At 46.2% G+C, this 13574-nt stretch overlaps 1 protein-coding gene across 4 annotated transcripts in view; it reads left to right on the top strand.

Moving 5' to 3' along the window:
• The window catches only part of il11ra (interleukin 11 receptor, alpha), a 150166-nt gene that overhangs the window by 27743 nt on the left and 108849 nt on the right, over positions 1-13574 (top strand). For all 4 annotated transcript variants that reach the window (XM_038790622.1, XM_038790623.1, XM_038790621.1 and 1 more), the window contains exons 2-3: positions 3392-3485; positions 6399-6459. In XM_038790622.1, the coding sequence (XP_038646550.1) occupies positions 3392-3485; positions 6399-6459 (155 nt within the window). The remainder of the gene's footprint in view (positions 1-3391; positions 3486-6398; positions 6460-13574) is intronic.

Raw genomic sequence — 13574 nt, 5'->3', positions numbered from 1 at the left:
CTCGAGAGTCAGTCTGGCCAGTGAGTCCAGCTCCCAGTGATGAAAAAATTCTACGTGTGGGTTTGACCAGGGAGAAACTCCCCAGGGCCTGAAAATTTGACTAAATGCAGTTGGAGTGCGGTGGGAAACTCGCCCATAGAGACAGCGGGAAACCCCCGGCAAAATCCGCCGCATGTGATACTTAGAAACTTTTCCATTAGATCGTGCCCTGAGAGTGGAGGATAGGAACAAGAGAATGTGTGAGGCTGAAGCCAGAGTAAAGTAGCATTCCATGTTTGTTGTTAAAGAGCGTATCTTGTGCTTGTTTATTGATACATTCAAGGTTTGGTCCATTTTGTTGCTATGTTTTAAAAGCACTTAATTTTTTAACATTGTAATAAAACAGGAAATGCTTGAAACACTGGTAAATGAGCCTGAAGTGAGAGGAACAGGTCAATACCCTTTCATCAGAACTTTAATTGCTAATAATGAACCACGTAAAATTGTGATTATTGACTGCACTTTTCTATCCATTCACGGGATGTGGATGTTGCTGGCTGGACCAGTATTTACTGCCCATTTCCGAAGGCATTGAAGAATCAACCACATTGCTGTGGATCTGGAGTCACATGTAGGCCAGAGCAAGTAAGGATGACAAGGGCAACATGGTAGCACATGTGGCTAGTACTGTGGCTTTACAACGCCAGGGTCCCAGGTTCGATTCCCTGCTGGGTCACTATCTATGCAGAGTCTGCACGTTCTCCCCATGTCTGCGTGGAATTCCTCCAGATGCTCCAGTTTCCTCCCACAGTCCAAAGACATATTAGGTGGATTGGCCATGCTAAATTGCCCTTAGTGTCCAAAAAATGTTAGGAGGGGTTATGGGGATAGGGTGGAAGTGAGGTCACCATATCCCCATAACCCCTCCAGTCAGTGCAGACTTGATGTACCGAATAGCCTCCTTCTGCACTGTAGGTTCTATGTATGTATCTATGCAGATTTCCTTCCATAAAGGACATTAGTGAACCAGATATAGTGAACAGTGAAATAAATCAAATCAGATTTTTTTTTATATGACAATCGACAATGGTTTCATGGTAAGATCATTTTTTTTCACTCTTTTTCTTTCCCATTTAAAAAAAAGGCGAAGGTATTATGTGAGCAAAGAAGGATGCCGTTACATGGAACTATCAAAAGTTTGTGGCGCAAGTGTTACTGTCGGATACAGAGCCTAGTGAACAATAGCCTTGCACTAATCCAATTTGGTAAAATTGATCTGTGTGGTGTTATGATCCCAATTGGTGTTACTACGGGACAGGAAGAATTCAAATGAAACGCTGGCTCAGAAAACGTAACGCTTTACTTTTTTAAGAAAACATGGTGGAAGTAAGTCACAGAACCGCTAATATTTTTTTCTTGTTAAAAACTAATTAAACTCCTTGGTAGCCCGGCGACGGCTCTTGTTAATGTGGAGGGATGTGAAACCCCCAAGCGTAGAGGCTTGGGTCAGCGATATGGCGGAATTTCTCAAGGATGAAGTTTGCCTTGCGAGGGTCCTTGCAGGGGTTCTCCAGGCGGTGGCAACCGTTCCTTGACTTTTTCGCGGAACGTTAGGTGGAGGTCAGCAGTAGCAGCAAACCAGAAGGGGTGGGGGGGTGGCTTGGGTGGTGGATGGATTTCATTTGTAAAGGGCAAATACCCCACCTCATCTTGTTAAATGGTTAAACTGTCAAATGATTAAGTTGTTTTCTGTTTCATTGTTATGTTTTCTTTTTGTTGTTTTTCTTTTTGTAAGTGATTTGTAAAAATTATTGAAACATTTTGAATAAAAACAAATTTTAAAAAACGAATTAAACTTGAAAAGTTTACTTATAACAATACTCTTTTACTCCCCTCTTAGCTTTACAAATGATAACACACCACTATGAAACCAGATGGCCGATTCCACTGAACCAATCTTCTATGGATATCTTCTCGCAATCCCCCAAATCACATGACTGCTTCCAAACTCCACTCTCAAAAGGCCATATATTTAAATCTTCTTTCAAACACTGCTTTCCATCAGTTGTATTACAATGTCCCTTTTAAAACAAAATTTTCGCTCCACTTTTAACAATGAACCTGTCAGGTTTCCTTTGTCTTCAATGCTTTTATACCAACTCCGAGATCCAGCTGCCAATTTTCACAATTATTTAAAATAATATCTCATGAACTGTGGTAAAATCTCACAACTTTAGATATCTTTCTGGTCTCTCATGAACCAGCTACCTTTCAACTTATCTGTGTCTTTACTGAACGGTACTCTCTTTCCAGTCCCTCTTTGTTCTTCTAACTTCAGATTTCGTGGAAACTCTTTAAAATTTCTCTAGTTTTCTTAACTAGCTGTTCTTTAAGTTTCATGCACTTGTTTTATTCACCATTACTCCAGGTATGCTTTTTCTTGCAAAGCTGAGAGAGAGGTCCCTCTCTATCCATCTATAAGCAACTTCTTTGGATACAGCTGAATGCTACATTCAAAAAACAAGTGCTCTGGTTGCTAAGCAACAATGTCTACCTCTAGTTTTTTTCACGCACTCTCAAATAACAATGGAACAGGAATTTGAACTTAACCAATCCCCACACATACAAACACCTTTGTCTAGCATGAATCTAACTATAGGTTTATCATTCCTTACACAGAAACAGTAAATTAAATCCCACTTAAATGTGTACCTTATTTCTGATGTTTAACAATACAAACATGGATCACTTAAAACTACATCTCTTCTTACAGTAAGTTTCCGTTATATAGTGAGAGTGTCTGACTATGGACCCTTTTCTGTTTTTGTATAAGGGAATGTGATGGTTCTTATTGCAGTTTAGTCTAATCCCAAATGGAACTTCAGTGCATGTGAATATCTTGATCATTATATGCTTTTTAATGCTTTAATGTAAGTAATGGTATGATGTGGTCATTTTAACCACTATTCTCATGATGGAATTGCTTCCTGTATTGTTTAGTAGTATTAAGGTGTATCATTTCTAAAGGTATAAATAAGAAACAAAATCCTACTCTTGAGGAGACTAATGTAGTGTAGTTCAAAAATATCTGGGAAATTAGTAATTCAATACTTTTTCCATATCTCTCTGCTTGACAACTAAAGCCTTAACATGCTCTTGCCTGAAAAGTTTTACGAGCACTGGTGTTTCTCTATTATTTTATGATAGAAGAGAAAAGGTCAATACTTTAGCAGCTAGGTGCCAGGATATTCTGTGGTGTGGTGATTTCCTGTACACATGTAATTTCAGACAGTCAGAGTTTGTTCAAAGTCCCTTTTAAACTGGGCAGGTATTAGCTGTATCTGTGAGTTAAATTAATTCTGTTGTGTTTTTCGATTATCCATTCACTTCAATTATTTTGTTCCCATTTCAGATGATTGGTTTTACCTCCCGCCTATGCCTTGTAATCATTACAGCCGCAATTTTTGTTTTGATTCCAGCTGGAGCAGAAACTTTCAGAGAGAAAGGTAAGGCTGCTGGATTTTGGAAGCACTGAAATTTGCTTTTGAACAACTGAAAATATCAAGCAACTTGAGTCCTGTGTCTTTGAGGCTTGGGTGTCACACTATGGAATAATAGTTTAGATGTTCAATCTACCACTCCATTAATAACTTTTATTTCAGCTGTATTGTTGTGGGAAGAGGGTGAGACGCAAAAGGTGAAAACCTTATCGTAGACATTTGCAAATGATCACAGAAGGGGCTGAGGGAATGTGGAAAGAATGCATTGAAAAGACGCATCTTAAAAAAGAATGTATACATTCCAAAAATATGATCTTAGATTGTCCCAACCCCAACTGTTCGGGCTTTTAATCTTTAATTGGAATGGGGTAAGAGTTTTGGCCAACTGAACTTAGTTAATTTTATTGCATTTCTCTTTTAAAATTAATTCCTGTGAAATCTGATGTTTAAAAAGTGAAACTATTGGCATTTTTTATACAAGAAGGGCTAGTTGGCTTTAGAGTTCAATTGATCTTAATTATTTTGAAAGGGAACATAAGAACAAGTGAGGTAAATAGTCTATTCATTAGGACATTATCTGTGACATAATATTAAGTTATTTTCATGGCAGTGTGATGCAAACATTTTTTAAAATCTTCACTAAATAATGAGCCTCTTTATATCAAATTTTCATAACTTGGCTTTTGGCCTGTTCAATGTAATATCCTGATGTGCTCTGGTAAAGGTACTGATAACATTTCTTCAATGTGTGATCAGAAGCAAAGATTTGTCAAATTTCCTACAACAATATTTTGAGCAGAATGCAAGATGGGAAAACAAGTGTCAAAGCATAAAATATGTTGCTGCTATGTTTAATGTAGCTTAAAAGCTTTTTGTGTTTAATAATCTTTATTAGTGTCACAAGTAGGTTTACATTAACACTGCCATGAAGTTACTGTGAATGTAGCCTTGGGCTACAAAGCATAACTTGTGTTTATGTCATGTCTTAGACATAATAAGACCAAGATGCTTCACGGTCATTATAGAACAAGCTAAATAAGGAAAGGACAGTCAATGGGGTACATTTTAAAGAAGGAAAGCAAGGGTGGGCAGGTGGAGTGATTTGGGAGGGATCTCAATACCCCAGGGTCCTGAAAGGTGAAGGCACAGCATTCAATAGTTGAGCAGTTAAATTTGGGGATTCTCAAGAAGCCAGCATTGGAGAAGCTCAAATATTACAGTGGTTTGTGAGGTTTGAGGACATTCCAGGTATGGGGTGGAGTGAGGCTTTCGAAAGATTTGAAAACCAGAATGAGAATTTTTAAAATTAAGGTGTTGCTTAATCAGGACCGAGTGTTGAACAGCGAGCATTTGGCGGCACAGTGGAACAGTGATTAGCACTGTAACCTCACAGCGCCAGGGACCTGGGTTTGATTCTGGCCTTGTCTATGTGGAGTTTGCATGTTCTCCCCGTGTCCGTGTGGATTTCCTCTGGGTGGTCCGGTTTCTTCCCACAGTCCAAAGATGTGCAGGTTAGGTGGATTGGCCATGCTAAATTGCCCCTCAGTGTCAAGGTACATGTACGTTAGGTTACGGGGATAGGGTGGGGTGGGGTGTGCAGGAGAGTGGACCAAGGTAGAGTGCTCTTTCGGAGGGTCGGTGCAGACTCAATGCAGACTAATTCAGGCTGAATTACCTCGTTTTGCATAGTAGGAATTCTATGATTTAATAGGCAAATAGAATGTGGTTTGTATTAATGCATCGGCACCAGATTTTTGGATGACCTCATGTTTACTTGGAGGGGCTGGTTTAGCACAGGGCTAAATTGCTGGCTTTGAAAGCAGACCAAGGCAGGCCAGCAGCATGGTTCAATTCCCATACCAGCCTCCCCGAACAGGCGCCGGAATGTTGCGACTAGTGGCTTTTCAGAGTAACTTCATTGAAGCCTACTTGTGACAATAAGCGATTTTCATTTCATTTCATTTCATTTCATTTCAACGTCTGGTTTAGCTCAGTGGGCTAGACAGCTGGTTTGTGATACAGAACAAGGCCAGCAGCGCAGGTTCAATTTCCCTACCAGCTTACCCGAACAGGCGCCGGAATGTGGCGACTAGGGGATTTTCACAGTAACTTCATACTTGTGACTATAAAAGGTTATTATTATGAGAAACACTGCCATCCAGAAACTCCTGACCCATGAGCTCCTTGTACTTATTTGAGTTGAGGATTGTGGAGAGGGGATCAAAAAGACAATTTGCAGAAGAGAAAAGAGTCTACAATCCAGGTTGATGCTGGAATAGTGGAATAGTGAGTATCACAGAATCTCTACAGTGCAGAAGTATGTCTTCGGCCCATCCAGTCTGCACTGACCCTCTGAAAGAGCACCTTACTTAACCCCACTCCCTGACCCCATACCCATAACCCCACCGAACCTGCACGTCTTTGGACTGTGGGTGGAAGCCGGAGCACCCTTAGGAAACACAGGGAGAACGTGCAACCCACACACAGCCACCCAGGGCCGGAATTAAACCTGGGTCTTTGGCGCTGTGAGGCAGCAGCGCCAACCAGTATGTTTCAGAGTAGTTTTCAGAGATGAAAGCAGGATCCCATAGTACTCTGATGAATGGATAAAGCAGATCCAGTCAAGTCGGTACCCCTTAAGGAATTAATATGCCATAGCCAATACAGTTTTGATGCACGTGCTACAGAATGAAAATGAAAAAATGCAAATCGCTTATTGTCACAAGTAGGCTTCAAATGAAGTTACTGTGAGAAGCCCCTAGTCGCCACATTCTGGCGCCTGTTCGGGGAGGCTGGTACGGAATTGGACCATGCTGCTGGCCTGCCTTGGTCTGCTTTAAAAGCCAGCGATTTTGCCCAGTGTGCTAAGCCAGGAGAGAAATTTCTGAAGTCATTATAATATATTTTGTTCTGTCCTAGATGTTCGACATGGAAGAATAGGAACAGATATTACTTTGAAGTGCAATGCAGCTAATGACAGGTATTCTCTATTAAGTTCTGGTTAATTATGAATTCATGTGTAATGTGCCTTTCTTGCTTTTTGTGCTTTTATACTGTTATTCCAGCTCTTTCCCGTGTGGTATTGTACAGTAACTGACTTGACATATCAAGTGATGTTGATCGATCTTGATGCTTTGGCTAAGACCATAAAATCTCTGCCGCAGCTTCTGTCCATACAGAATCATTGATGGTTAGAAACAAACTGATGGAATGTGGAAAATGGACATTGATCATGAATTGAGAAGGCTGATAAACACTTTGATAAAAGAATTAGGGTTTGAGGGGGAGATTTTTAAAGGAAGAGTCATCGAACATGGGTCTGCATTTCAGGCTGGCTGGAGCAGGTGATGATACGGTGAGTGCTTCAATTTGAGCTGGGGGGCCCTCCCCTCTGGGAACCTGGAGCTCTTGGACCCCTTCCCCCTGCCTATCCCTTATCCCCTAACATTGCAAGCGCTGACCTCCCAGGGTATCCCCTACTCTCCGACTTACCTTTCCAATGGTTCCGGGACTCCGTTCCAGGTGGACCACTGCAGTACCACTTCTGGCCATTGCAGCGCTGTGCCTGGCTGGGTTGGAGAGCTATCGATCAATCAGATTGGCTGGCAGCTCTCACAGGTGCAATTTTCTTCTAATGGCAGTCGGAAGTCCCACTAACTGCAAATTAACGGTCAAGTGAGTGTAAAATGGCAGTGGTGTTAAGCGTCATCTCTCGGGATGGATCCTCCAGTCGTATGCCATCCTAAAATCCGCCCCATAGAAGCAGAAAATTATTGCACAGAAGGAGGCTATTCAGTCAAATGCCAGCAGAAAAATATCTATTTGCCAAATCTCACATTCCAGCTCTAGGTCTGTAGCTTGTAGGTTTTGGAGTGTAAGTGCGTTCAGCATCACAAGGGTTAAAGAGGGACTGGTGAACAGTACTTCCCACAGCCTGATATAGAGGGACACAAGACAGTGGATAGATGACAGAGTGGTGCAGAGAGGTTCAGTGTGAAGTAGGTGTGATGATGGCACGTAGATAGTGTGATAACTTGGCAGATATGTATATAGTTATGGGTTACCAGTAAACAATTTATGTTCAATCATACAAGCTTCCAGACCTCTTAGTGAGACAAGAAACAACTTTATGACAGGTTTCAGCACCTCCAATGCATATTCAAGTACAATTGAAATGTGATGTGGAAATGCCGGCGTTGGGCTGGGGTGAGCACAGTAAGAAGTCTTACAACACCAGGTTAAAGTCCAACATGTTTGTTTCAAACACTAGCTTTCGGAGCACTGCCCCTTCCTCAGGTGAACTAATGTGCTTCAGAGAGAGGAAGCTCCGAAAGCTAGTGTTTGAAACAAACATGTTGGACTTTAACCTGGTGTTGTAAGACCTCTTATTGAAATGTGAAGAGCTTTTCTGCCTCTAGCACTCTCAGGCAGTGAGAAACAGAGATCGATCACACTTTGGGTGAAAACGTTTATCCTCAACTCTCCCTTGATCTTTCTTCCAATTCCATTAAGTCCAAGAGTAGAGATTATTGACCCCGCTGCTAAAGGAAATGGTCCTTCCTATCTACGCTATCTGAGATATACATCTCAATTGAATCACTCCTCTGCCTCCTCTGTTCCAAAGAAAGCAACCACAGCCTATCCACTCTTTCCTCATCGCTAAAATTCTTCAATCTTGGCAACACGCTCACAATTTTCCTCTGTAGAATTTCCAGCCTTGCCTCTCAGCTCCTATATTCTGTGCCATTGCCAATAAAAGCAAGTATGTTTTCTTAACCATCTTATCTGCTGCCAGCTGTGGACATGTATTCCAATGTCCCTCTGTTTATAGAATCCCTACAGTGCAGAAGGAGGCCATTCGGCCGATTGAGTCTGCACCAACCCTCTGAAAGAGCACCCTAACCTTGGCCCAATTCCACACCCTATCCTTGTAACCCCACCTAGGGACAATTTAGCATATCCAATCCACATAAACTGCATATTGTTCGACTGTGGGAGAAAACTGGAGCACCCAGCAAAAACCCACGCAGACATGGGAAGAATGTCCAAACTCCGCACAGATAGTCGCCTGAGGTCGGAATTGAACCCGGGTTCCTGGCGCTGTGATGCAGCAGTGCTAACCCACAGTCCCATCGTGCCGTGATCTTATTTTTTATTTGTTCATGGGATCTGGGCCAGCTTTTATTGCCAATCTATAATTGTCCTTGAACTGAGTGGCTTACATTTAAGAGGCAATCACATTACTGTGGATCTGGAAGTCCCGTCTCGTCCAAACCAGGTAAGGATTGCAGATATCTCTCTCTGAAGCACATTAGTGAATCAGATGTGTTTTTACGCCGATCAACTATGGTTTCATGGTCAACATTATACTTTAATTTCCAGATTTTTCTTAAGTTTGAATTTTAACATCTGTCGTCATAACTGATTTGAACCTGGGTCCCCAGAGCATTACCCTAGGTGTCTGAATTACTGGTCCATGATGCCACTGCCTCCCTACTTCTCTGTATTCTACTATTTATTGCATAATCCCTTGCCTGGCATGTTCTCTCCAATTAGAGTACTTTCAGATTGCATTCCATTTGCCATGTTTCTGACAACTTGACCAGTTCATTAACCACTTCATATAGCTTGCTTCCTCTCTGTCAACTAGATACCCAATGTTTGTGTCATTTGCAAGCTTTTTACACATGCTTCCTATATTTAAGTCTGAATGCTTAAAGCCAAGGGGCCTGCACCCAATGGAAACAATTATTCAGGTGCACAAATACCTGTCAATAAATACGCTCTTTGTTTCCTGCTACTAGAACAATTTTGGATCTAACTTGCCTTTTTCCTTCTTTCTCCTTCCTGATTTTACTTTTCTCATCAGTCTGCCATGTCAAAAAAGATTGGCTGAAATCTATTTAGATTATGTCAAATATATTGCCATTGTTGACGCTCCTCAAAATAATTTCATTCCAGTCAGGCGTGACCCTCCCTTTACAAATCCTTTCTGACTGTTCTTCATTAATTCATGCCTTTTCAAATGGCAATTAATACTGTTCCTCAGATTTTGTTCTAATAATTTGCCCACCAGTGAAGTTACGCTGAGTAGTGAGTAATAATTTGATTTACCCCATGTCCTTTTTGAACTGCACTACAATATTAGCAGTCCTCTAGCACCATGTTCTCAAAGAGAGGGGATTGGAAAATGATGGTCAGAGCCTCCATTCTTTTCTCCTTTGCATCCCTCAGATACCTTTCATGCAGGCCGAGTGATTTATCCACTTTTCAAAGATGTTAACACACTTAGTATATTTCCCTTTCAATATGTTTGCTCTTTGCAATTTTTCATGGATTAATGTCTACATAATTATGCCTAGGAAATGTCTGTATCATTCCCCTCTTTTTGTCAGGACAGATGTATTCATTAAGAACCAGTACAATATCCAAACACGGGGGGCGCGATTCTCCGATCGTGGGACAGAGTGTCGACGACGCGAAACGGGCCCTAGCGATTCTGGCCCCCACAGGGGCCAGCACGGCACTGGAGTAGTTCAAGCTTCTCCAACCTCACTTCCTGGCGCGCACTGGAGGCAGCGCCATCATGCGCATGTGCAGTGGCTACGTGCCAACCCGCGCATGCACAGTGGTTTTACGGAACGCGCCGGACTTGACACTACAAGGTGCAGGTGTTTGAGGGCCGGACACGCAACAAAGTAGGCCCGGGCGGTGGGTGGTCAGACGCCATCGGAGGCCCACCCGGGGACGGAGCCCCCCCTTCCCCCCCCACAGGCCGCCCCCCGACCCTTCGCGCAGAGTTCCCGCCGGCAGCGACCAGGTGTGGACGGCGCCAACGGTATTCTGCTTTTTCCGCGTGGTCACTCGGCCCATCGAGGCCGGAGAATCGGAGGCCCGGCCTCGTACCGCGGCCCGCGACCGGCGCAAGTGGCGCCGATTCTCCGCACCTCGCGGAGGTTGTGGCGATTCTCCAGCCCGGCGCAGGGCTGGGAGACTCGCGCCCAGGTTTTGGATTTGGTCTCAAATAGGGGCTATTCTTTCCTTAGTTATTCTCTTGCTGTTCGTGTATTTATAAAGCACCTTTGGTTATTTTATATTTTACTCACTAATATTTTTTCATGCCATCTCTTTGGTTTCCTATTTTTTTAAAATTTCACGCTTGCCCTTTCAAGTTTCTTCATTGAGCTCGCACTTTCTGAACTGTACTTCTCTTTTTGTTTGTCTTATCAAACCATGTATGCCCCTGCATATCCAAAGGGCTCAAAGTTTGGTAATCCTACCCATTTACTTAGTAGGAGCAATTTCTGATTGGAACCGTCTCTATTTCCTCAAATGACTATTTCCCACTGATTTATCTTCAAGTAGCTGTTTTCAATTCACTTTTTCAAAATCACGGGCGGGATTCTCCGACCCCCCACCGTGTAGGAGAATCGCCGGGGGTCGGCGTGAATCCCGCCCCCGCCACCCTCCGAATTCTCTGACTCCCCAAAAGTTGGCGAGGTGTGAATCGTGCCGCCCGCCTCGGAGAATAGTGGGGACTGGCGCGACTCAATGGGCCCCGGCGCCCATAATAGGCCGGGTCCCGCCCGTTTTTTGCCAGTCCGGCCAGCGTAAATTGGAGTAGGTCCCTTACCGACCTGACGTGTGCGGGCGGCCTCCGGGGTTCTTTGTGGGGGGGGGGCGGCGCGGGGGAATATGGCCCCGGGTGGTGCCCCCACGGTGGCCTGGCCCGCGTTCGGGGCCTACCCATCCACCGGCGGGCCTGTGCCGTGGGGCACTCTATTGTTCCGCACCGGCGGCTGTAGAAGTCCGCCATTGCCGGTGTGGAAATGAAGCCCTCTGCGCATGCGCGGGGATTTTGCCAGCACATGCTGGTGCACCTGCGCATGCGCCAACTCGCGCCGCCCAGTGGAGGCCCTATGGCGCCAGTTGGCACGGCGCCAAGCCCCTTTCCCGCCAGCCGGCGGGGCTCAAACCACTCCAGGGCTGGCCTAGCCCCTGAAGGTGCGGCGGATTCCACACTTTTGGGGCGGCCCGACGCCAGAGTGGTTCACGCCACTCCGTCTCGCCAGAGTTCCTCGCCCCGCCGATTACGGCAGAATCCCGCCCCAGCATGACGGAGGTGAGTGTGGTCGGTGGTGAGGTGGTACCGTGTTGTGGTGTCCATGCCCCTTCGCATCAGAGAACCCCCCCCCTTGTTGGTGAAACGTGCGGCTATTAAACCGTCCCGTACTTGCTGGCCCTGCCGGTGGCGTCGTGCTATCTCCTGCGTATGTCCAGCGCCCATGTTCCACCTCTCCCCCTCCTCCTCGTCTGGAGAGGCATGCACCTCCTCCTGATCCTCCTCCTCCCCCTTCTCTACCTCCAGCACATTGCCCCTCTGCTGGGCTATATTGTGGAAGACACAGCAGGCCACAACGATGCAGCCGACTCTCCTTGAGTCGTACTGGAGTGCCTCCAGAACGGTCCAGGCACCTGAAGCGCATCTTCAGGACCCCAAAGCACTTCTCGACAACACTCCTGGACACACATTGGGCCTCATTGTGGCGGGTCTCCATGTCGGTCTGTGGCCTCCGTATAGGTGTCATCAACCAATACCGCAATGGGTAATCCCTATCACCCAGCAACTAGCCCTACAGCCGGTGGGGGGGGGGGGGGGGGGGGGGGGGGGGGGGGGGGTGTCCCTCGAACATGTCAGGGATCACAAATTGTGCCATCACGAAGGAGTCCTGCATACTGCCCGGGCACCGGGGGCAGACGTACAGTATCTTCATCTGGTGGTCACAGATCACCTGCATGGTTCATGGAGTGGTAGCCCTTCCTGTTCATGAACACCGGCCTGTTATCCGCGGGTGGCCATAGGGCGACGTGCACACCATCGATGACTTCCCTGGCCCATAGGTATCCTGGCGACGGCAGCGAACCCCGCTGCCTTGGCAACCTGGTGGGTGCGGCCCACCGGGAACCGGATATACCAATCCGCAGTGGCATTCAGGGTGTTAGTCACACCTGTGAGATGCCAGACAGGTCCACAGTCACCGACTGGAACGACCCCGTCGCAAAGAAGTTTAGGGAAACCATAACCTTGACGGCCCCCAGTCCCACGCGGTGCCAGGTATTCCATCATGTGGCATATATGGGCCATGGTTTCCCGGCTCATCCTCCTCCTGCATGCCCTGTCCGTGAGGTCCTTGAATGGCATGCAGCGCCAGTACACACGGGGCCTCATCACGCACCTCCATGACAACACCTCCTCCTCCCCCTCCCCATCCTCCTTCTCCTCCTCCTCATCGTCATACTGCAGCTCCCCCTCGTCCGGTACCTCATCCTCCTCTGCCTGTCAGGCAGGCGGACCTGCAGCCTGAGCGGCTGGCACATGCCCCACTGTGGCCCGTTCCTCTGCTGCAGGATCTTTAGGGGCGCCACATCGTTAGGGGCCCAGGGAATCAGTCGTTGGGCCAACTTCAGCAATTCTCTGGGCTGTGCGGCATATGCCGCAATCCCCCGTGTTTTTGAGTGCGGAGAATCAGGAAACGGCGTCGGAGCGGTGTTGTGGGCCGTTTCAGCGTAAACGGCTATTCTTCGGCCGAGCGAGGGCTTGAAGAATCCAGCCCCAGGTCTTTTGACCTGGCAAACCGGGGGTAGCACGGTGGTTAGCATAAATGCTTCACAGCTCCAGGGTCCCAGGTTCGATTCCCGGCTGGGTCACTGTGTGTGGAGTCTGCACGTCCTCCCCGTGTGTGCGTGGGTTTCCTCCGGGTGCTCTGGTTTCCTCCCACAGTCCAAAGATGTGCGGGTTAGGTGGATTGGCCATGCTAAATTGCCCGTAGTGTCCTATAAAGTAAGGTTAAGGTGGGGGGGGGGGGGGGGGGGGGGGGGGGGGGTTGTTGGGTTACGGGTATTGGGTGGATACGTGGGTTTGAGTAGGGTGATCATTGCTCGGCACAACATCGAGGGCCGAAGGGCCTGTTCTGTGCTGTACTGTTCTATGTTCTATGTTCTAACAGTAAAGGACCAGCAGTATAGTTTATATTTTGGATGATGTGTGGCTTGGAGGAGAACGTACAAGTGATGTTATTCCCATATGTCTGATGC

Source organism: Scyliorhinus canicula, chromosome 3, assembly GCF_902713615.1.
Source record: "Scyliorhinus canicula chromosome 3, sScyCan1.1, whole genome shotgun sequence".
NCBI lineage: Eukaryota > Metazoa > Chordata > Chondrichthyes > Carcharhiniformes > Scyliorhinidae > Scyliorhinus > Scyliorhinus canicula.
This window is presented reverse-complemented; position numbering and strand designations above follow the sequence as displayed.